Source organism: Limulus polyphemus, unplaced genomic scaffold (assembly GCF_000517525.1).
Source record: "Limulus polyphemus unplaced genomic scaffold, Limulus_polyphemus-2.1.2 Scaffold4954, whole genome shotgun sequence".
NCBI classification, from domain to species: Eukaryota; Metazoa; Arthropoda; class Merostomata; order Xiphosura; family Limulidae; genus Limulus; species Limulus polyphemus.
In genome coordinates this window covers 28,596-54,151 of record NW_013670564.1, presented here as the reverse complement: position 1 = coordinate 54,151, position 25,556 = coordinate 28,596, and the positions used below count along the sequence as shown (strand labels likewise).

The 25,556-nt window shown below is 29.6% G+C and overlaps 2 protein-coding genes across 2 annotated transcripts; both read right to left on the bottom strand.

Moving 5' to 3' along the window:
• Positions 1-18,349, bottom strand: LOC111088993. Its single transcript, XM_022400516.1, has 12 exons — positions 18,336-18,349; positions 16,059-16,231; positions 14,747-14,946; positions 13,518-13,678; positions 10,214-10,363; positions 9,221-9,398; positions 8,342-8,493; positions 7,142-7,264; positions 4,025-4,112; positions 3,545-3,639; positions 2,602-2,710; positions 1-479 (listed from the first exon to the last, which is right to left on the bottom strand). Exons 6-12 carry the CDS (start codon positions 9,368-9,370, stop codon positions 369-371), a joined length of 828 nt encoding a protein of 275 aa, XP_022256224.1. The 5' UTR covers positions 9,371-9,398; positions 10,214-10,363; positions 13,518-13,678; positions 14,747-14,946; positions 16,059-16,231; positions 18,336-18,349; the 3' UTR covers positions 1-368.
• On the bottom strand, positions 16,055-24,341 carry LOC111088994. Its single transcript, XM_022400517.1, has 6 exons — positions 24,265-24,341; positions 23,382-23,479; positions 22,233-22,314; positions 21,912-22,004; positions 18,336-18,497; positions 16,055-16,231 (listed from the first exon to the last, which is right to left on the bottom strand). The coding sequence occupies exons 1-6, from the start codon at positions 24,337-24,339 to the stop codon at positions 16,055-16,057; spliced, it is 687 nt and encodes a 228-aa protein (XP_022256225.1). The 5' UTR covers positions 24,340-24,341.
• Between the last annotated feature and the right edge of the window lie 1,215 nt (positions 24,342-25,556).

The following is a 25,556-nucleotide window of genomic DNA, read 5'->3' as shown; positions in this document are numbered from 1 at the left end:
GGTCTTCTATTTATTAATATTTATATAAAAAACAAAACAGCTGCCTTATGTTAACTGGTATTGAAGACATGCTAGTGTTTGACTGAAAGTGGTATAGAAGATATACTGTTATTTTAAGATATGTGGAATAAATGACTTGGTTCACTTACTGTTACAGAAGATATACTTTTAGCTATTAGTATTGGTTCAGAAGATCCAATATATAACAAATAAATATTGTTTCTGTACTTATAAAAAATACACAATAACAATTGAGACATTCACTATCCTTACGGCTGGTAAATAAAGTTAAATATCAGGTGGTAATCATTACAGGAAAAATCAGTCAAAATAATGCTGTTTTTCATCTGAAGTTAACCATTTTAGATCTAGAACAATCTGAGATATCCTTGTAACTTGTTCAAAGTACTCCTCAGCTTCAAGAGCTTTGATTTTGTATGACTCAGATGCTGATGAATTTGACCAGTTTCATCCTGAATCTGAAATATATGTAAATCAGAATGCTGTTCAATAAAAAAAATGCTTGACCTTGCTTGGCAAGTAAATATGATGGCCTATTGAGATACTAATATATTTTAATCTATGAACCATAATAGCTTTAAACAACCTTCTGTATTGCATATGTTTGATAGTGGACATATTCATATTTAATGGTTGTATAAATATGAACTGAAGTTGACTAACACACAGAGTGTTACTGATTCAGTCAAATTAGTTTTCCCCTTTCTCATTCAGAATCTTAACATTAATATCCATCCAGCTAATAGTTCATCATTGACTTCTCTTTTTTAGTGCTCAATACCTTTTTAATGTAGAGCACAAACAGACATTTATAGTACAGTTTTTATAAAAAAAAAAAACACTGTAACATGTTGAACCGTTCTAGATTTTCCACAGCTAGAGTATTGATATTCTTAATTGCTCATGAAGACACCAGGTGTGTCGACTTGGAATTGTCTAAGAACATTGGGAACATTAGCTCCGATAATTTTAAATTTGGTATAAAATGATTTCATCTTCAAGATTATTTTGGTCTTTATTTATGATAAGTACACTTCAACCTCTGGAGGACTGTAGTTCCAAAAATTTTGTCCTTAAATTGTTAATTGTCAATTTTTTTAAAATACATTGTTGATAAATTTTGAACTTTCGAAAGATAATTCTACAATAAGGTGGTTAGTGTCAGAAACAAAATTGTTAAGTTTATCTCCTCTAATACACGTACTCTCTGAATTCTCTTTTAGTGGGTAGTGGAAGAGGTTTCAGAATACTCAGGAGATATTAATCACAATGTAAAAAAGGGCAGGATTGAATATATATATACACACACAATACTGTATGTATGTAATGTTAGAATTATAGATAGGAAGAAAACTAATTGCATGTAAATACTAAGTTAGATGATACATTTAACAATGACATTTTACATTATGCAATGGAAGAAATTAATTCAAAATATTCCCACCATATGAATCATGATACACAATTAATAGTTTCTAAACTTTCAAACTAGGATCTTTATTGTCATCATAATGCAACTTCTAATGTCTCTAAAGAACATTTAGTTGCTGAATTTGAAATTTAATGATAACTAGTAATCTGCCTTGATTGTTTCAACAATAAAGTATCTAACTGGCCTCTAAAAAAGGTCTAGTCCTTGTAGAAGAACAATGGCTAACTAAATAAGTCTAAAATTAATGATTGAGTGTGCTAATAAAGAAACACAGCTTGTACTAACAATCAATTTAAATGCTTTTGTTACATATAACAGCAGCTTTCGTTTTTCATAACAAAAATGGAAATACTATGTAGTTTGACTCATGAGAAAATATCTGACAGTTGAATGAAGGTCTAACTAGTTTTATATACTGACTGTAAACCAAATTATTGTTTTGCCACTTTTTTAGTTGTTTTTTTGAACTTGTAGTATGGTAATTTATTCAAAAGAAGATTTCTAAAAAAACTTTCACAACAGTTAGAAACCTTTGACCATGTTTTTGATATTACTGAGTAACTGTGAAGTACTTCTAGCTTAGAAAATGAAGTAACATCATTTTGTTAGTGAATGAAAGCAGAATATTACTTAAAGTCTTTTATTATTTTTTGAATTAAAGTACTGATTATGTTAGGTAAAATTTTCAAGCCCAACAATCCATTTTTCAACAAATTTTGAAGGATCATAAAGCACTAAGTACTACTAAACCAAACACACTAGTAGTGATTTAAATATCTTGTATAGTGTCAGTGATATTTAGATGTTGAAGCTGGCCTCTAATCTCATCAATTAGAAAGATATTAAGGGAATTATTGAATATATATATATATATATATATATTTTTTGTTAAATGTTAGGAGTCAACAATTTTTTACCTTTATTTTATATGCAGAAATAGAATACTTTTTAACATATATTTAATTTTTTCCATAAAGCCCATATTCCTTCACTTCAAAATAAGTATTATATAATAATTTACAAAAATTATAATCCTGCCTTTATTGTTTAATCATGTTTAAAATAGAATTTCTAATGATGGATTTTAGGCTGAAGAAAAGAAGATACAAATATTTGAACTTGAGTAGCTTTATACATGTAGTCTCTACCTGTATCAGTTCCTCTTGAACACTTGATATCATGTCCTGATTGGTTTCTTCACTACACTTGTTTAGCAGTAACCAGTTCAATAGCTCTTTCTGTATGTCCTCAAGATATCTGTAAAAAAGAATCTTGATCATTTAAATTACTGCCTAGTATCAAGCAATCTTTAGCATAAACTTGAGAAAAATATCATATTCAAAAGGACTGAAAATTTACTTATAAACTGATAATAAAATAAGTATTTACAACACCAGGTTGTGCATGTATTAAGAATCTAAAAACTTACTGATAAACATTACAAAAGCTGAACATAAAACTAAGAAAGACATCTAAAACAAATATTATAATTCTTGCCTTTTGCTTATTGCTTCTTCTTTATGTTTTATTAAAACTTATTCAAGGTTATATTTTTAATTTACATACACTTTCCTGGTGTTGTGCATATTTTTATTGTTTTAAATGTTTTTATAACAGTCACACTTTTATATTGTGATTGACAAACATTTTTTAAAATTTAACAGTTCTGTGTGTTTACTTATAGCAAAGCCACTTCGAGCTATTTGCTGTGTCCACTAGGGGAATCGAACCCCTGATTTTAGCATTGTAAATTCAAAGAGTTACAGCTGTCCCCCTGGGAGACTTAAAAATTCTGTTGTTTATAATCTAGAAAATAATGTCAAACGAAAGTTTTTGATATACTATTGGAAATTTTGTTTCCTAGTACTAATCTATCTAGAAAATTAAAAAAAAAAGCACATGAGAAACAAAATGAGTGTTACTTTATTCTTTGCACTGACTAATTATGAAAACATATTGTGAAGAAAATTAGTCAATATAGAGATAGAATTTTACTTTCTAATAAAGTACAATTGAAGAAACCCTTTTTTTAGGAAGGTATTTTTATATGATTGACTGAATTCAAATATGAATAACAAGTAGATTTTTTACCTTAATCTGTTCTTTTGTGACATGTAGTACTGTGATTTCTTCCTAACCATTTCCAAGCTCTGCTTTAACTCAGTCAACTCATCTGAATTAATGTTCTAAAAATCAGTGAATATAAATTCAAGCTTTGCTCTTTACAGGTTTATTTATGCATTTAAATATCAAACAACAAGGAAATGTGGCATCTGAATGTGACATTCTTAAATCTGCAGATGTTTTAATTATTTCCTTAGAACAAAATGAGTAGTTATAGAATATTTAGATGTTGCACTTTGGGGATATTATTTCACATTAACAAATGAAGTTTAGCTAAGTTATGGTTACTTTCCTCTTGCTAATGTAGTTTATGTGTACATCATACAACCAAATGCTGTGTTTATACAGAACTTTCAGCATTCAAATATATAATTTAATCAGTAGTAACTGTTTTACACCATGCATATATTTATTTTTCACATATACAATTGCTGCTGCTGTTCTAACCTGAGTTAAAGTAGGTGAATGTTTAGGACTTTTTCTTTGGATGAACAAGTCTTCAGTATTACTTTTTTCATATGAATTTCCATGACAGCTGCAGATAAAAGAACTAATTTTACTATTGTCAACTAAACAAATATAAAAATACTTAGATTGACAGTCATAAAAACACAGTAACATATAACTGAGAAAAATATGAAAAACATTTTATTTAGCTTTCTGTTTTAACAAATATCTACAATAAGCAATATAATAAAAAAAATATCTGAAATATGTTTAATAGACTGTGGCCTAAGTTCAACACAACATAACATAATATTTAGGGCTGACAATGGACCTACTGGTCCATCTTGACTGTCCCATCCTCTAAACTAAACTATTAAATAAATAAATTAAAAAAAATCTTCAACCAGCTCTTATCATTCATATAGTTACCAAGCTTTTTCTTAAACTTACTTAAATTTACTGCCTCCACAACATACAAAGGCAACCTATTCTAAAGGCCAACCACCCTGTTAGAAAAATAAAACTGTCTTAGCTGAATATGACTCCAACCATGCCAATATTTATACTTGTGTCCCATAGTCCTACTATTTTTGCCATTAAGTATAAAAAAAAAGATGTTGCATTAACACCATCAATTTCCTTTACAATTTTAAACATCTCAATCAGATCCCCCTAACTCTTCTTATTTTCAAGATAAAACAATTTCAGAGATCTTAAGCTCTTCTCATATGACAACCTATCCATCCCAGGCACCATTCTACTCATCCAATTTCCTTCCTAAGGTAAGGAACCCGAGACTGAACACAACATTCCAAATGTGGCCTAACCAGTGACCTATACAATGAAACTACAACCTCTTTAGACTTGTATTCATTATTTCTCTAGATACAACCTAAAATCCTATTTGCCCTACCACTAGCAACAGCACAATGCTTGGATGGCATAAGAGACTGATCGATCATTACACCAAGATTCCTTTCTTTTATGACACTGTTAAGTTTATTCCTATCCAAATTATACTTATAATTCAATTATGATAACCCACATACATTATCTTGCATTTATTATAATTAAAGCACATATGCCAACTCACTAAATGATCTAAATCCATTTGTAAAGCAGCAGCATCCTTTTCACAGCTAGCAACACCCAAGACCTTAATATCAACAGCACACTTAAGTAATTTATTGACCATTCCTTCATCTATATGTATATTGTTGATTTAAATCAAAAAAGAGCAAAGGTCCTAAGACTGAGCCCTGAGGTACCCCACTTGTGATATTAATTCAGTTTGACTGAACTCCATTTGTAACAACCCTCTGCTTTATTCCATTCAGCTACCTATAGAGATAGTTATTTTACAAGCCTTTTATGTGGCACCTTGTCAAAGGTTTATTGAAAATCAAAATACACCAACTCTACACCCTTACCCTCATCTACATAAGCAGTAACTTTTTCAAAGAATGTCAATAGATTTGTAAGGCAAAATTTTCCATTAGTGAAACCATGTTGACTATCCAATAAAATTCTAAACTTTGTTAAATGACTTTGTAAAACATCTTTTATCAGACTTTCCAAAACTTTTCTCACAGATGATGTAAGACAATTTTTACTGCTTCCCTTGAAAAGAGGAATGACGTTGGCTAACTTCCAATCCTCTGGCACCCACTATTCAAGAACTTGCAAAAAATAGCAGCAAGTAGCTCACATATCCTGCAAAACCAGTGGAGAAATATTATCTTGTCCAGGAGCCTTATCCTTCTTTAAACTTCCCAAGTTTTTCTTAACAAGTTCAGAATTAATGCAATCATCTTGTTTGATCTTGTTTCCATATATCAACTATTCAAGATGAAGAATACTGTTTAAATGTTCATTAGTAAAAACTGAAGAAAAAGCAGAATTTAAATTTTAATAACCCAGCCATCTATTAATCATCAGATACAAGCCTTCCTTTATCATCCCTCAAGGGTCCTACCTCTATCCTAGCATTTTGTTTACCCTTAATGTATTTAAATAAATCATTACAATTAATTTATACATTTTCAGTTAAAGTTTTTTCATACATCGTTTTTGATGTCCTAATTTCCTATATGATCAACTTTCTTTATCTTCTGTAATCTTCTAAATTTCTCATCATACCAGTCAATTTAAATTTCTTAAATTTGTGAAACTTTTCTTTAATTTTGTCTCTTATACCCTTTGTGAGCCAACCTGGTTTTTACTTGCAGCCACCCTTTTCTTTGTATAAGGAATAAGTTTATCTTGAATATTTAAAAATTTATCTTTAGAAATTTTCCACATCAGTGTCTCCAAATAACTTAGTTGCCCAATTCACAACAGATAATTTTTGTTGCATCCTTTCAAAATTTGCTTTTTTAAAATTTGTAACTAAAATATCATTATTTCTGATCTCCATATGCAGCAAAACATCAAATCTAATGAAGCAACGATCACTTGCACTCAAATGTTCTCCAATTTCTGTATTAGAAGTTAAAAATAAATAAAAAATAGCTTTGTTTCTAGTAGGTTTTTTTGATCATTTGGTGAAGAAAACCAGCTTAAACAGTTTCCAAAAACCTTTCTCTCTCATGGTTTGACTCTAGCATTTCCCAATTTATATGCCTGAAACTAAAATCATCCATAATGATTACCTCATTAATAGCTGAAATCTTAATCTCACTGTAAAGTTTCTCACTAATTTTATTAGTATCATCTGGTGGTCTGTAACAAATTCTCACTAAAAGCTTTTTCCTTTTATATCTGCTAATAGAAGCCCAAATGGATTAAATCTCTTTGCTATTATCTTTGATATCCTGTATTGTCACTATTATAAATGTTTATTTTCTTAATACAGATAAATTAAAAACACTGTCACTCAGATATTTATATACGTATAAAGAATATGAATTTCTTAGCTGCTTTTTTGAAATATTGTTTTAAAATTATGAATTTTAAATAGTATAACACATTCAGTGGTATAACTTTCGTTTCAAAAGTGAGGATGGGGAACAGTTTCTGGAGCAGGGTATGCATGAGGGTATTCTGACAGTCACAAAAAAGTGAAAATTATGTCTATGAACATAATCCAGGTAAAATATATATACAAAATCTCCTTACGTCCAGTGCAATTCCAGATCATGTACATCACTGTGTAGACAAGAAGGCAACCTTGGTTTCAATCGAATATTTGTTGAGTTTGGCAAGAGTTTTTGAAACTTATTTACCACAGAGGGTGAAAGCCTGAATTCAATAAAAATTATATAGTTTTAAATAACGATGTAAAGATACTAGAGAAATAGACACAAGTTATTTATAATGCTAATGTAATGACAGTAAATTTGCCAATTTTCATTTGCATGAGTGGTCAATCTGTGACATGCCCTATAAACTTTCAATACTGCAGTCAACTAATTATTACTTAGAGATTGTTTCTTTACCTATTATGCCTTTGACAGGAGTCAGCAACATGACAAGAAAAGGAAATAAAATCAAATGTCTATAAAAAGAATAAAAACATAATCATGACAAAACAAAGAACTAATAATATTTTACACTTCTACAAAAGTGGAGGTTACATTTTCATATAAAAGAGGTGTCAATAAAATTAACAAAATAAATATAAACAAGCAAGATGATCATAACTCCTTGTATGTTTTAAATAATGTTGATAAACTGTCATAAACAGGTATTACATTATATGCAGTATTAGTGTCAGTATATTAATTAATAATTTTAATCTTTAAATTGACATCTATATTCTGTAATTCTTATTATACAGACAATAAATAAAGACAGAAACTTTAATGTTTATTAAACAGTACATATATAATTATTTAATCTCAGTGCAAAACTACTCACAAAGCACAATTGCTTTTAATTATACACAAAAATATTTTGCTACAAATTTAAGATGATTCATTATGTATGTGTGTTAGCATTCATCACCCAGAGTTGACTAGCTCAGTTACTGTAATTTTTGGTGTTGTAACTCGAAACTGTCTGATGATATACAAGGGCTATCTTGTTTTAAACTTTTTGCCCAAAAAAGGGGATAAAAATGACACTGAAATAGATACATTTTCACTTACTTTAATAGACTTGTTTGGCTTTGAAGATAAAGACACAAGTACTTAATTATGCCATGCAATGTAATTAACATCTAATGAGGTCATTTGAGATTTAACAGTGAAAGAAACAAGGAATGGGAACATTGTCTTCTAAACACTTTTTTGCTTCCTTTACAAGTGCCCTCATCTAGTATACTTAATTCATCAGAAAATGCTGATAAGTTAATCCAATGTAAAAATCATGACTTACTTTCTCATTTTTGGTTGTACTGAGTTGCAGAAACTCTGTCTACCTTCTCTTTGCTTAACCTCCTCAGCAGTCAGGTTTCTGATTGACTTCTGATACAATACTTTATACTTCCACAGCTGAGCATACTTGTTCACAATTTTTATCTTTGGACTCTGAATATGTAATATAAAATAAAATAATAGGTTTAAATGTGGCTCTCACATGATCAGAAAATGCATCCTGTGAAATAAATACAATAGGTTTATCCATGATCTGGCCATTTAAAATTTAAAGCAGAAAACAAATGTAATAAGTTAACATGTGATTTAACAGTGTAATATCTGAAAGGTTAAATAAAAGAATTACCCATGACTTGACCATGAGACACATAAAATGAAAAGTATATAGGTTTACACATGATTTGTTCACGTAACATGTGAAATAGAAAAAAAAAGGTTAACCTATGATTTAACCATATGATGTGAAACAAGAAGAGCTCCCTCCAAGATCTGATAATATAATATGTGAAACAAGAGTAATAGGTTTACCTATTGTATGACTAGGTAACATGTGAAACAAACTCTCAGTTTTACCCATGATTTGAGAAGTAGAACAAAATTAACTAGACACATGCACCACTTAAAACAAAAAAATTATTTCAGTGTAACCAGAAAGTGGGTGGGTTAAAAAACTGTTAATACTGATATATAGCTTCTTAATATATTAGTAATTACAAGTAGATGTAATGAAAGTGATCAGCATTTTAAACAGGTAAATACAGAAATGTGTTATTAGATATTTTGACAGGTGGTACATGTTTATGATCTTCAAGTTGAAAATATAAAACAAATATCATGTCAATTACTAAGATAATACACAAATGTAAAGGACAAAATGTACCAGCAGTTCTCTTCCCAAAGCAAGACTTTGCATCTTCTGTGTGACATATGAACTGACTGAGAGAAAGAAAACCACTCCTTCTTCAAGGAGAAGCTGACGTCGAATTATCAAGGCTTCTTCGTAACTATTTTTTTTTTTTTCGTCTTTCATTGAAGTAAAATTGCCAATGGTCGAGGCTCTATAGGAGGGAAACGAAAAATCTTTTCCTACATTAGAAGTAGATAAGTTTATGAGGAAAACACTGAAATACAAAACCTGATACATAAATTCTGATGATGGACTATTAAGTTGAAAAAATGAAAGCCCTGTGAGAATATTTCTGGAATATTTTTACAAACTTTTACTATTAAAAACACACACGCACACACATACAGTTATATATATATACAATACATACCATGGTTTACCACTAATGTAAAATCCTAGACATTCTAAATTAACAAGAATTTTTAGTTTAGATCTGTATATCCTCATATAAATAACTTCTGCAAAATAGGTCACCAATAAGCTTTTCGGCAAACTACATGGAGTATGTATGCAAAGTTTGATCCTGTCCTAGTTTGAAAAGATCACTAATGACACGATTGTTTTATTCAAGAAATTGGCAGTCATTATACACAATCTAATTTTCATTTTTTTTTTAAATTGAGTGTCACCTTTTTACAGTAAGTGGTGTCACTCAAGTTATAAAACTTACTCGATTGATTTAGGATCATCAAGTTACTAAATGATCAAAAAACAATATAAAATCAAAAGCTATGACATTTAAATTACCCTCTCAAAAAGTTAAAAAGTAATGATACACACAGGCATTGTGGAGTGTTACATAACTGTGTATATTATTATAACACTAACTATCAAACTTGCAACAGCAAGAAATGGGAAGATGCAATATTTCAACAGTATTTAGATAAATTATAATAATTCATTCACATTTGCTGCAACTTTAAAGATCAAAGGATGATTGAATATATATCAAAATATTGTAGTAACCTTGTATTTTAGATTGAAACTCCAAAACCAGAGAGCATTTTTGTTCTTTTTTTTCAAATCTTTTGTTTCAACATAGGCCTCTCTCCACATAGCCCAACATATTTTCTGATGTTGTATGATATCAAAATTTGTACTTCGTCTTCTCAAAAGCTAGATGTAAAACATTAGAAAGTATGATTTTAAAAATGCATAATAAATAATACATGTACATTTTATCCTTTCTATTACTAAATGATAAAAAAGCAGATTAGGTGTACTTTGATTTTTCAGTTACAAAATAAAATAACCGAATCAAATATATTCTAACCTTGAACTTACAATCAAAACCCATAAATCAACTATGTTTCGAAAAGGTTACTAAACAATAAAACTGAACCAGATATATTTTATATTTGAACCTTTTTGTTACTACCAAAACAAATGTACTGAATATTTTTGACAGTTATTAAATTGCAAAACTACTCAATCATTTTTGTGGCTGGATCCCTGTCAAGTGATTTGATATCAATCAGTGTGGTGTTGTGATCCCTCTTTCTACCATATATTGCTATAACAGAAGTTTCAATATGACAGGTTCTGTTGTCATTCTTGAATTTAATTATACATGTATAAAGAAGTTGTGCAATTAGTTTCACATTTAGTACCACATTCACACAGTGCACTATAAAAAATTTTCCTTTTGTTAACTTTTTTAACTCTTCAACTGCAGTTGACATCATATGATGCAAGCATTTTGCCATGAGCAACATTTTGAATGGCCTGCTGCAAAACTTTGCACTTAGAGTGGTAGGCAGATTTACAGAAGCCACAAATGAAGGGTTAAAAAGAGGAAAATTTTTGAAGATTATATATATATATATATCAAAAACAATTTAAAATCATCAACATTTGTCAAAATTATTCCCCTAGGCCTTTGATGTAGGCAGGGGCAATTTTGTTTCCTTGGATTTGTTTTTTACACCTTCTGGTTGTGATGTTTTCACAAATGATTAATTTAACCAAATTTGATGAATAAGTGTTCCTGATAAAGTTTTCTTAAGATCTTCTGACTCAACATAATCAGTACTGCAGGTTTTAAGTATTCTGTGTCCAAAATTCGTGATTATATATTTTTTCTTATGTTTTTGTATGCCTTTTATGTACATGGAGGATTTAAGTTTTATTTCTTCAAGGAAACTCAATAATGTTTGTACACTTTCCTTTAGAGTTCTAGTGTGAATTATAAATTCAAATATGTCCTAAAGTTTTTAAGTCCATCAAAACCAAGTGGCTATCAACAATGTATCTGACCCTTTTTCTGTTTTGGTATAAAGGTGTTAGTAGAGCAGTTTTAAGTACATTGCATGTAGCTTTCCACAAACACAAAAGTCAGAGAAGAATCCATTATTTATTTTGAAAACCAATGCTTCCAGTTGAAGCAGTATTAATCCAGGAAGAATTCTACAGTGAAAATGATGGTTCAACTCTGGATAACTTCTAGCATGAGATGTTTGTGTTGAAAGATGCAAAGCCATCAACTTTAGTTCAACCCGAGAAACTTCCTCCTACATCAAATGCAACTAAATATATTTCAGGTCCAAGAGTGGAACTTTGGGAAGGGCAGTTATTTTCACATAAGTCCCCATGACTGGGGTTGAAGAGAGAGTGAGAGACAGTAAACTATTACCTTCCATGACTGACTTACTACTAGCTATCAATACAATGGGATACAATGTAGATGTAACGGATCATGTGTGAAAATGCGATTTTCTTTCTTCAAACATGCCACGAAGTGTTCCTTGGCATGTGGCAACTACCAAAAATCGTGTTTCAACATTGAGGATCTCGATAATGTGGCAAACAAAAGATAAAGCAACAAAACTGTTTTTGTTAGTAAGCTATGCTCTTTTTATGTTCTCACAAATAAATACTGAATTGCTAACCCTCCTTGTGTTAGTGCATTGTTGTTAGAAATACATAATGATGTCATGTTGGAAGGACTTCAGATCATTGAAAATGCATCTAAAGTATATTTTAGTCTTTATTTCCAATGGAAACAGAATTCAGTTCATTACCCTGCTTTTTAAGTTGAATTATGTAACATAAATAAAAAATATTAAGAATTACTAGTAATCAGAAACATATTAAAGCATCTTCCTTCTACTTAACCCTTTCTCATCTCCACTTGTACATTTACTCCAATTATGGCAATGGAAAAAAAACCTTCCAGGGATGATAAAGGGTTAATGAAAATATTTATCGGACAAATGGCTACTAAGCTCACAAAACTATTTTCTCTTTATAGAGACGTAATGTAAATCCTTGGTTTATGACAATTCAAGATTTAAAACTTCAAGCAACTTTTGATATTCCGAACATCACATGCTGTTAGGTAGGTTTCAGAAAAGAAACATTTCTTTTCAGTTTGGCCATGTCAAACCATATCTTTTGTGGACTACAAGTGAACATCATATTATAATTTCAGAACTAAAATTAGTAAGAAACTCTTCCTTGAATAGTTGGAATAAGACCAGCAAAATAAATCTGTTTTATTAAAATGGGAATAAGGCAGATAATTCTAATGCTATATGAGTGTGATATATGAATATACCATGTGTTTTTATCTCCATGTAGATAACTTTGTTCCTGTGTTGTTCTTGAAGTATGTAAAACCTATTACCATGTGGGGAGAACACTGCTTACTGCAGAGTTGTGTAAGGATGCCTACAACAGTGTTTTTCTGTGGGTTTTCAGGCAATATTTATAGGTTATAGCTTCACCTATGTTGTAATGACAATGACCAGTTTTGTGGTATTGTAGGTAATTCTGGGTAAGTGGGAGGTTTCTTGAAAACTAAGGAACCTGGCATTTAAGGAAGACAGTCTAGAACTAAATCTTGACCAAAACCATCAGAGAAGAGCAATCTAGAGCAATCATGTGGCACAAGAACAGCAAGTATACTCAAGGTGTTTATGCTTAGCATAAAATAAAGATTGTGCAATTTGTTCTACATTTGCTTCCAGTCTTGTTACTCTGTATAATGTTGACTCAGTTAAGTAAGAGTTTTAGTAATACTCTGTAATTGATAAGTTGAACAAATCACCATTTATGTAGTGGACCAATGTGATAGCATGAACATCAATTGAGTTCTCCTGAATATACCACAGGAAAAAATGAATATTACATAATTTTAAAACAGTTATTACTTTATAATCTCAATGCTTTATCAGAGAATACAAAACTATTACATGTAAAACACAGTTCAAACTGGCTACATTCAAGTTTGTTTTTTATTATATATAAATAAGGAATTTTAAAATCTTACCCTGCAGTGTAACTGTATGCAGTAGAAGACTTTCCACCTAAAAAATGTTCTCTTTTTCACAACTACATTATGATGCTTCTTAGCACACACAGTTTGTTGTTTGTCCAATACAACAGATTTGGAGCGGCCACTCCAGAAACTGAATATTCTTTTTAACAATGCTATACACAAGCAGAAATCAAAATCAAGATATATTAATTCTAAAAGGTGTTACAAAAAATGTAATAAATATATGGATTGTTTGTTTATTTTGAATTTGAGCAAAGCTACATGATGGCTATCTGCTCTAGCCATCCATAATTTAGCAGTATAAGACTAGAAGTAAGGAAGCTAGTATCATCACCCACCACCAACTCTTGAGCTACTCTTTTACCAATGAATAGTGGGATTGACCATCACATTATAATGCCCCCATGGCTGAAAGAGCAAGCATGTTTAGTGGGACAGGGATTCGAACCAGCGACCCGCAGATTGTGAGTCGAGCTCCTAATCACTTGGCCATCCCGAACCCTAAATATATGTAACAGAAAAAAAATATTTTTCCTAAAAGGTTATTATGAGCATATTGAAATAGCAATATTAAAATTTATATTTCATTAATACAGTGCACTCCCTTCAAATGTACTACGTTTTAGTCAGACTTGCACTATATGTTGAGAAAAATTTTAATTTTATACTTATTGGAATTACACATGAAAAAAACATGAATTGTAATACTTAATCAGATATTTTTGATAAAGTTAAAAAAAAGTATTAGGTCAGGAAATATAATTGTATTTTTCATTAACAAAAGAAAATTATTTAAACTTTTTATCATACAAATGTTAATATAGCCATAGAAAAATTATATATTCTAATGAATATAAAATAAAAAAAATATTATATCAACTTGAACATATTATAAATGTTTTTGGTCATGCCAAAGATGAAACATGTAAAGTTATTACATTTTTTCTTGTATAATAGGAATCTCACGTTCAAAAGACAGATAATAACGATTTTATTTATTTGTTGAAGGTTATATTGTTAGGTGTTTGACTTCAAGCATAACTATAACAGTAATTTGGTCTTTCTTACAATCAAGAATGAAAAATAAATTGGACTTTAAAGTTATTGAAATACCAAAATCTTAATCTTTTATGATTACACGTTACATTGAAAGTACTTTCGAGGTACTGGTAAACTGTATAACTTAAAACATCTTTTATTCTGTAGAAATATCTTCATACCTCTTTTTAAACAAACTATGTTTTTTTTTACATATTCTTCACTTTTGATTTTCTTATACTTTTTATGTTTAACCAACATAATCCATTTAATCAAATTATGATGCAATAAGTGAAAATTTCTGCACTGAAGGGTTACAAGGTTTTTGTAATCTTCTTCTTGTTGAAGCTGTCCATTCCTCTTCCATGTGTAAATAGCCCATCTTCAAGTATAAAGTAAGAAACCAAAAGAAAAATACAAAATATGAAGTTTTAAAAAATATTCCTGTATCTTTCTACATATATACATATCTCACAGAAGAGAATGACATGTTAGACTGTATTTTATCAATTTTAATACCTTATGATAGTGATGCTAATTATATGTAATATATTTTATATTAGGAAGAAAACAGCAAAAGATCAAGTTTATTGAAAACTAGATGTTTAGAACATTCAATTAGTTTTACCATGTTATGTCCAATTAAGATTTTAATGATCGTTTTGTAACTTTTTTATCAACTTAAATTAAAGAAAAAATTAAAGAAATAGAAAAATAAGAAATACAATCCAAATGTACTAAATCAGAAATTTTACAACACTGAAATATTCAAATAATTGTTAATCAGCTAAAACACAGAGAGAGATAAGATGAGGAATTAACTACCGTATTTTTCGATGTATAAGACGCACTTTGTTACGCCAAAATTTGAGGTCAAAATCTGCTTGCGTCCTATACACCGAAGGTATGAATAATATATATGTATATATACGATATACACAAGCCATGTGTAAATATATTTAAATAGGCATGCATAGTTTAGTTCAACTGAATATGTTATCTATAACAATAGTAGTTTTTTTCTTTTAAAAACATAACTATTTATAAAGCTCCCTAAATAATAAAAATATAAATTACAGTGAAAGCAATGAATATTTTGTAGGTTTTGAACCAAACTAAATAACAGTAACTCTTTTTTTGATTTACAGTATTTTCTTATTTTGATGTTTTGAGCTCTTTTGTGTTTAGAACAATATATATTAATTTTTACAGTATCAAATTGGATTTTTTTCAATAAAAATCTTTCAAATGCGACTGTAGCTTTTTCCCCAAAACTTTGTCTTCAAAATAAGGGTGCATCTTATATTCCGAAAAATACGGTAAGCAATATAAAAACAAAGTACATATTAAATATTCTCATCATAAAGGAGATTAATGCCAATGATTTAAAAAAAAAAATCCTAAATGTAGCAATTATAATATTAAAACAGTTTTCAAGGAAGAATGTAAGCAACATGTTAAGATACAATAACTGAGCATATACGAGTACTTTACCTTCCAGTTTTTCTCAAACAGTTTATTATATTAATTTCTGCAACTTTCTTCAGCTGGGCTCTTTTCCACATAAATAGCTTCCATAAACCTAGCATTTTCAACTGAAGATGGAAGTGATAATGAAAATATGCTTTGACACACAACTGAGTTTTTCTTTTGGAAGCAGTTGTTACCTGATAGAGAACAATATTAACTTTAAATTAATTAAACTAATGAAAAGAGTTAACTACATTAACCTTTTCATTAACAGTTGATCTTCAGAATATTTTACTTACTACCTTTCACTATCACACAGTTTTAATAACAGGAAAGGCAGCAAATAATTAAATATCTTGTAAATATACAAGTTTTTCAACAGAGTTACAATAAGCCTAAACAAAATGTATCAATTAAGTTAAAAACTTTACAATGATTCAAATTTTTGGATACTGACTTTAAAAGAAGAAATAATTCTTCAGAATTTCATATTTTATAATAATAGTATATTGGAATAAATTTTTATGTACCACAGAATATCAATAATATGATTATACTGTATAATATTTACATAAAGTTTCCTGAAAATATGGGAAACTACAAATTCATACATTTATGTAATTTCTTAAAATTCTATTTGGTATTTAAAAGTTCATTTAGCATCAATCAAAAACTTGTTTTTTTTCTTAATCAGAGCAACAATGTTAATGTTTGATCTATTTTGTAGATTTTAATTTAAGAGGTTTATAAAATGTTGACACCAAGAGATCATTTGGCACTTAAAAGGTTGCACTTAAGAAAAGTAAAAATTAAAAAAACCAGTCATTATTTTTTAGAAAAATTATTATAAAATTCTAGCTTCCATTTCTTGCTGCTGATGACAAGTAATTCCATGACAATCACCATGTTATAAAAACAAAATTATCTTTTATCTGGAATCTAGCCTGTCTTTTCCAAATCTTAAACTTGTACCTTCTCATCACAGAAATCAGAGGCCTTTATTCTATTGATCTCCAGCCTGTCTTTTCCAAATCTTAAACTTGTACCTTCTCATCACAGAAATCAGAAACCTTTATCCTATTGATCTCCCACACATAATTCTTTCAATTTTAATAAGTTCACCTCATACCCTCCCTTTCTCAAGAGAAAATACTGTAAGAGATCTTAACCTATCCCTATAAGGCAAAATTTTGTAGTAGATCACCTATGACTTGTTTCCAATAAGTCAGTATTAACAGGTTTCAGTTAATTTCTTACACAAAGAACCACTCCACTACCTTTTTAAAAATATTGTCAGTATTAAGTAACTTATAAGTTAGAATATCAAAATAATTCCTATTATCAATGTTCTCCAAATCCAATTAACATTTACTAAATCCTATTATGTCATGGTCTTCTATTACAACTTGAACTATGAACTCGCTCATTATTTTCCATAATTCTAATAGTACAATCACATCAATTAACCTTCTTCTTGAATCTACTGCACTCATTTTTTAAATCTGAAAGATAGCTTTAAAGGACCAAATGGCCCCTTGCTCTCTGTATGTTATCTTTAAAACAATTATTTGTTATGCCCTAAATATTTTTTTCTCAACCTCTTGGCCATAGTTATCTTATAAATTTACTTATTCCCAATTTCCCAAATTATGCAAATTTAGGTTAAACTATCACTAATAAAATTCTTTAGAACTTTCCCAAACATCCTGCAGTCTTGCCTGATTACATGAAGCCAATCTATACCATACAATTCACCTCATCAAGCCTACCTCTTTCATTTAAGAATTGGATCATGCTAAGTACTGCATTCCCATGTAGCCTTGGAGAGCATTTACAAAATTCAATGTCTTTTTCTATCTCTAAGTCAACCAGCCCAAGCCAATCACAGTCTCACACTTTCTATACTTCCTACTATACATAAATTTATCAGCATATTTAACGAGATCCCTCCACTGTGTAAGCCTATTTATCATCTTCTTCTTCCTCATTTCAAGCAGCCAAAGGTTCAATTCTATTATTATTAGACTATAGTATCTAAATGAAGCTGAACATGATTCTATAGGCCTATCATTTTTACTACGGTACTGTGGACCTTTGTAAGCCTCAGAATCCCCCCCAAAAAATAATTTTTACCAATAGCTAACAGTAACTAAAGCAAAAATGGATGGAGAGAGAGAAGTAACTAACTTCCTTGAGGATTACAAATCAGGTTTAATCAAGTATTGTTTTCATTTTTTTTTTCTCATTTTATAACATAGAATGACAATTTAATCCAATAAAAAAGTTATAATGAAGTCACACCTTTTTAAATTTCCACATAGAGTGAACCAATAATTGAGAATGTCTGTGCAATATAGCAATATGATTTTTTCTTTTCTGGTCAAAGAAGTTTTTCAGCGTATTCTTCCAAAAACTTAAAGTCACCTTCTTCAGCACAATCTTAAAGTGACTGTTGGCTTTATCCTGTTCAATAACCCAAAAGAATATCAACTTTTTTTTGCTTTAGTGTTAATAAATTCATTAAGTGCAATAATTTGTTGCAGTTTCATCACGTTTCTATATATAAAACCTATCCAATAAACTAGATAATAAGTATATTGTAACATAGAGATGACAAAAAAGAGAGGATCTTTTACTCAGAATAAATGATTTTTGTGTTCTTTATGTCTTTGGAAATATTTTTATACAAATAGATTATTAAGATTTTTGTTTTAAATATAAACAAAGTAATTTATGATTACAAATGCACATATATGTTTTTATGTGTTAAGCTTTAGAGAGCATCTGTATATGTAATCATCAAGCAAAAATATAAATGAGTAAACTATAACACACTTTAAAGAGTATAGAAAAATTATTTCATATTACAATCTGATAATGAAGTTCACTACACTAAAACCCAATAATGACATCTAGATAAGGTGTAGTATTATACATATTTAATCAACCTCAATAACACTGTATTTTCCAGAAAAAAATCTAAATAATAAATTGATAGTCAGACATGCATTAAGAAATGTTCACTATTAGTCTAAATATGATAAGACAAAATAGATAGAGCCTACATATGATCACATACAGTAATGTGGTTTTCTCAGGTGTACTGATAACCTTACACTTAAGAACAGTACTGCAATATTCTCTGACTGACTGACTATGTTTAAAAAACAAAAATATACCAAAAATAATCTAAAGATAAAGTAAAAAGTAAACTTTATTTCAAAAAATGATCAAAGGCAAATGAGAGCATTGGATTATAGTACTTCACTGGCTTAAGTCTTGTAATTTGTCAATTTCACTTTTAAAACTAAATTTGACTTGTTTCAAACTAAGAGACCACAGCATTATATGCAATATTTTATAACATAACATAATGTTTAGGGACAACAAAAGACCTGTTGGTCCATTTTGGCTGTCCCATTCTCTAAACTAAACTATTATAAAAATTTAAAAGATCTTGAAGCCAGCCCTTATCATTCATATAGTTATCATGCTTTAAACTCACTTAATTTACTGCCTCCACAACATCTGAAGGAAACCCATTCCGGAGGCTAACCACCCTCTTAGAAAAATAAAACTGTCTTAGGTGAAGATGACTCCTAAACTGCAAAAATTTGTATTTGTGTCCCATAGTCTAACTATTTTTGCCATTAAGTACCAAAAAAAAAGATGATACATCAACACTATCAATTCCCTTTACAATCTTAAACACCTCCATCAAATCCCCTCTAATTCTTATTCTTTTCAAGATAAAACATTTTCAAAGATCTTAATCTTTCCTCATATGACAAAACCCCCATCCCAGGCACCATTCTAGTAGCCCTCCTCTGAACCATTTACAAAAACTCCATTTCCTTCCTAAGATAAATAGCCCAAGACTGAATACAATACTTCATCTGTGGCCTAACCAGTAACCTATACAATGAAATTATAACCTCTTTAGACTTTTATTCAATCTTTCTGTAGATCTATAATAATAATAAAAGAGCTTGTGTGTGTGTGTGTGTGTGTGTGTGACAGCCATAGCTACAAGAGGAAACAACCTAGAAACCTAAACTTTTGCACTCATATTAAGAGGATCATGAGGGTGTGCATCTGGGTATTATTACATATCCAAATGCGCATACACATTTTTTTAATGAGGCAAGCTAGTGAAAAAACACGTAGAAAAAAAGTGGTTTCTTATATTACAAATAGAAATCATAGACAGACAGACATGCTCTTTTATTATAGATGTATTACCTGTTAAAAATGATGAGGCAAGTAATACCACCCCATAGTATACCCTGTAGTATATCAGTTAAATTAACAACTTCTAATATATAGAAAAGCCAGTGTGCTTTGGTAACAATGCATTCCAACAACAGCTTTATGTCATGATGCTTAGCAACAAAAGTATAACCGAATATTGTTGTTAGTCTTCATACTGAAAGTATAAAATGAAATGTATAAACAACAAAAACTGGAAAAATATTTGTTGATTTCTTAAGTTAGAGTCTCTGCTGACTAAGGAGGTTTGTTGTTAATTTAAAATGTTGGTGATATAACAGAAAATATTTTTACTTTCATAATAAATTTTATGCACTATGCTAGGTTATCTCACATTATTTATTTACTTTATGCTTATTTATAAATTTCTTTAAATCATACCGACATTCACTACATTTACAAGGTTTCACAGTCCCCTTGCACCCCGTCATTAAAATTACAATAGGCAAGTCATAATATATGCCAAAACTGAAACAGAAAGCTGCAATTCATTCACATAAACCAAAAAAATCTCCAAGTTAAAGACTATGTCCACCTGCAGGATGCTAAGATAGTTTCAGAATATACACATACTGACACAGTCATATAGAACATATCAACCTACTAACCTGAGCAAAGAACTTTTACTAGAATAATATAAAATCCTGTTTGCCTTGCCACTAGCAACAGCACAATGTTTGCATGGTTTAAGAGACTGATCAATCATTACACCAAAATCCTTTTCTTTCATGACACTGTTAAGGTTATTTCCATCCAAATTATACTTATAATTCAAATGATGATAACCAACATGCATTATCTTGCATTTATTATGATTAAAACCTATCTGCCATTTATGTGCCAAACTTACTGAATGATCTAAATTCATTTGTAAAGCAGCAGCATCCTCTTATCAGCCAGCTACACCCAAGACCTTAATATCATTAGCAAATTTAAGTAATTTATTGACCTTTCATTCATCTATATATTATGTTGTTGATTTAAATCAAAAAGAGCAAAGGTCCTAAGACTGAGCCCTGAGGTACCCCACTTGTAACATCATTCCAGTTTGACTGAACTCCCTTTATAACAACCATCTGCATCCTTTCATCCAACCACTCTTCTATCCAATTAGCTAACTTATCTTCCACACCTATAGAGATAATTTTTTTATGAGCCCTACTTCTCTCAATGTCATGCATCAATATCACTAATGGTCATTCCAACAGAAAAACATGGGAGAATACATCCTCAAGGCATTATTTGTCCTGCTAGTAGAAAATATTACTGTACTCTTTTACACAGTGTGTTTATTATAAAGCAATCTTTCCTACAAGAAAGTACACATGACAATATAGAGGAATAACCCAGAATAACTGATAGCTACAGCAAAAGGAATTCAGCCATATTCCTGACCAGTATTCTATTGTCAAAATTACACACACATGTACACAAGAAACACTAAGTATGCTTTTAATACCACAGTAGATAATTTGGTCCATACATTAGAATACAAAATACTAGGACCTATACATGATAATCTAGAAGTAGATAATACATTTTATATATGATAATACAAAATGAGTACTAGGCTATATATGTACATGATAACATAAAACAGAAGCTGACCTTGTCTGAATTTTCCAGTAAGGATGACAAAGTCTTTCTATACCACAAATTCCATACTTCACATAGATGATGCATTCTTTGCTGTTTTATCACCTGCAATGGAAATATGAGAACTGCAAAATTATTAAAATTACAGAGTTATGTTGTGACATAAGTGCTTAATAGCTAAAACAATGTCAAAAACGTGACATACTTAAATATACATTTACACATCAACCAATCATAATATAAAGACTAACGTAATTAGGAGGAAACAAACAGAAGTACATTCTTTGAGAATTACAGTTAAATATATCTGAATGTAAGAAAAAACAAACAAACCAGACTTTCCAAGTAAGCAACTTTCTGTTTTCTTTTTAGTTTCTGAAGCCACCATATAAAACTCTTCTTTAATGTTACCACCCTGAGTAAAATAGAGTAGAACATTATAAGCAAAGTCCACTGTAAAGTTTATAATTCCAGGTCTTTCCATGCATGTACTGTGGTACTCATAAAATGTAACTGCAACTAAAAAGTTAATCAAAACTTTTGGTTTATGATTCAATATAAAAATATTCAATATTTTGTAACATAATCATATTTCTTGGGTACAATCAACACTCCTGAGAACAATATTACAAAGATTTATACATATGACAGAATAACTAATTACTATTTTTATGGTTATTACATGCTCTGTATTATACAGTACCAGTTAAGTCTGCTACATCAGTCTTACTCTAAATATTCAAGAGAAGTTTCTTCATAATACAGCAAATTTTATGCAAAAAGTTCTAAAACCTATTTCCATATGTTGCCTTTCTTCATCATAATTAGTTTACTTTGTTTTTCTTTATTATCACAGCTTGTGTTTCAGTAAAACATTATTAAATCTACAATCACCTAAGAGCCAAAGAAATAGAATAAAACAGAAGATAGAGCAAGCTTTTGAACAATCTTTCTATCTCGAAAAATAAATAAAAGTATACCAAGATGTCAATTAATTTGAGTTAATGTAATGGATGAGCTAAAGTCAAATCAAAAGTTGAGAATCTTAATTGATTTTAAAGATCTTTTTAGTTAGCTCAATCATGAGACCAAAAGAAACAAAGAAATATGTTTTGATGTACATTACGTTAAAAATACAGTGTAATACAGCTTATTATGCTTTGTAGTTAGAAAAAGCTAATCTGGTGACTATTACCTGTACTAGACACAGGACATATTACACTTTCAAACCAGGGTAACATTAAATTAGCAGCAAAAAAAAAGGACATTACTATGATACAGTTGTTGGTGTTTACACAGATAACACTCAATCAGTACTTGTATTGATATTAAAATGAAGAGAGAATGTATCACGTACTTACTTCAAGTCAAGTGTTCTACCCATACATATATATTTAAATATGCACCATAGAGAAAAGAATACAGATTATTCAACATGGTGGAAGGTTTATTTTGCTTTTAGCAAATTAACAAAATTCTTACCTCTGGCAGGTGTGAACCTTTTCAGTTAAATCTGGATGTCTTTCATCATACAGGGATTCAACAACAGAAATCCACTTCACAAGTGAAGAGTAAAGAAGCTGCAGAAACAGTTCAAGTTACATACATAAATCAAAAATAAACTTACCTTTTCTAAAAATATTATGATGGTAGCTTGTAGAAAGAATTGGCAATTCTGATTTGTTACCTGATCCATTAAATTTTTACTGAGAATAATAACCTGCTTTCAGAAAACCCAAATGTTCATTGAAAACACTTAAAAACAATTTATCAGTAAACTCAAAACATTTTACCCTGATTCTTGATTCTACTGGCTAATTCTTTATCAAGACCTACACTACGATCTTATGGCACTAAAAATAACTTTGGTCAATGACTATTAACCATTCAAGTGACATAATACAGTGAAATAAAGTGAAAATAAATAATCTTACAGATAGTGATTTTGGTTACTTCCAGAATTTTATCTAAATACTAACCTAGAGATTTTTATAATCAACTATCAATCAAAATACAAGCCCTTTAATTCAATGATTTTGAAGAAAATAATTATTGGTGTTTATTCCTCACAATCAAAGAAACAAATTATATGTAGGCAGCAATAAAAATAAAATATAACACATTTTTCTGGTATTGCTATATTATACTGAATTACTTAATCCTAAAAGGTGATTATCTATATTTCAGCCTGATACAGTGTGTGCCAAAATTCAGAAGTCAAAGAGTAATAATTTACAAAGGCAGTCCTGACTTTTGAAGCAGTTATTAGGACTAATCACAATCACTGTTATTCCACTTCTTTGAACAAATTGTTATGTAATGGATAAGCAAGCACCTTTCCAAATAAATAATCATGCAGTCTAACCTTATGAGATCGGTATTCAACTGCCTTCTCCAAATAATGTATCTTCCAGTTTCTGGTAATATGCTTTTGTCTCATTGTTTTCCAAACTGACTTCTGTTATAAAAACAAGACTGTGTCACATCACTTTTGAAAAATATGAGATATTAAGAAAATTTATTAAAGATACAAGTTGAAATCACTTTATATTCATTTATGGCATGATAAATTATGCTTTTTATTACAAATTAAAATACATTTATATAAATCTAAACCTCCTAAAAATTTAATTTCTCATTATTGCATAAGATGATTGATCAACATCATCAGTTTAATATACTAAATACATAATATACTAACATAAAATTCATTTGTTGTAAACTTTATTAAACAAATTATTACAAGAATAACCTATTCCATAAAAAAGTTAACTATGCCAAATATAGGTTCTATTTGTTTTTCAACACTTTTATATGAAAAGATGAAAAAAAAAATCTTACAAATACTTCAAATAATATGAAATATAGCTAAGACTAATATTTAATGAGCTTGTAAATAAAATTCATCATTATTTTTGCCAAGACAAACCTTCAGAAAATTGTTATAAAACTGAGTTGCTTCATTTGTCTTTAGTTTTTCTTTTTTCTTTCCTCTAAATCTGATAAAAAGTGTTAAAAACACATAACCAAATCCAAATGCTAAAAACATGCATTTTACTTGCATAAAGGTAAATTACTTACACTTATCTTAGAAGTAGTAAATATGTATATAATGATGTTATTCAAAGGTTTTAGCTAAACCCCACCTTTTTATCTTAACTGTCTCTAACATATAACATAAAAAATAATGAGTTTCAAAGAAAATAATTTGAAATAATCTTTCAAAATATCAATAAATTATATAACATAAAATAATGTTTTGGGACAATATGGGACATATTGGTCCATCTCAGCTGCCCCATCCTCTAAACTAAACTAAAACTATTAATAAATAAATTAAAAAAAAATTTTAAAGCCAGTCCTTATCATTCATCTACATATCAAGTTTTCTGTTAAACGCACATAAATTTACTGTCTCCACAATATCTGAAGGTAACTTATTCCAATGGCCAACTACCCTGTTTGAAAAATAAAACTGTCTTTACTGAAGATGACTCCTAAACTGCAAAAATTTGTATTTGTGTCCCATAGTCTAACTATTTTTGCCATTAAGTACCAAAAAAAAAGATGATACATCAACACTATCAATTCCCTTTACAATCTTAAACACCTCCATCAAATCCCCTCTAATTCTTATTCTTTTCAAGATAAAACATT

What these genes read in the sequence shown, in the direction of transcription:
- LOC111088993 (XM_022400516.1), bottom strand. Translation starts at nt 9,370, where the DNA reads ATGAAAGACGAAAAAAAAAAAAATAGTTACGAAGAAGCCTTGATAATT. An exon ending in CTTTGGGAAGAGAACTGCTG is followed by an intron (nt 8,494 to 9,220) that starts GTACATTTTGTC and finishes TTACATATTCAG; the next exon opens with AGTCCAAAGATAAAAATTGT. An exon ending in ATTCACCTACTTTAACTCAG is followed by an intron (nt 3,640 to 4,024) that starts GTTAGAACAGCA and finishes ACTGATTTTTAG; the next exon opens with AACATTAATTCAGATGAGTT.
- LOC111088994 (XM_022400517.1), bottom strand. Translation starts at nt 24,339, where the DNA reads ATGAGACAAAAGCATATTACCAGAAACTGGAAGATACATTATTTGGAG. An exon ending in TTGCTTACTTGGAAAGTCTG is followed by an intron (nt 22,005 to 22,232) that starts GTTTGTTTGTTT and finishes TTTCCATTGCAG; the next exon opens with GTGATAAAACAGCAAAGAAT. An exon ending in CTATGTGGAAATTTAAAAAG is followed by an intron (nt 16,232 to 18,335) that starts GTGTGACTTCAT and finishes GTTCTCTATCAG; the next exon opens with GTAACAACTGCTTCCAAAAG.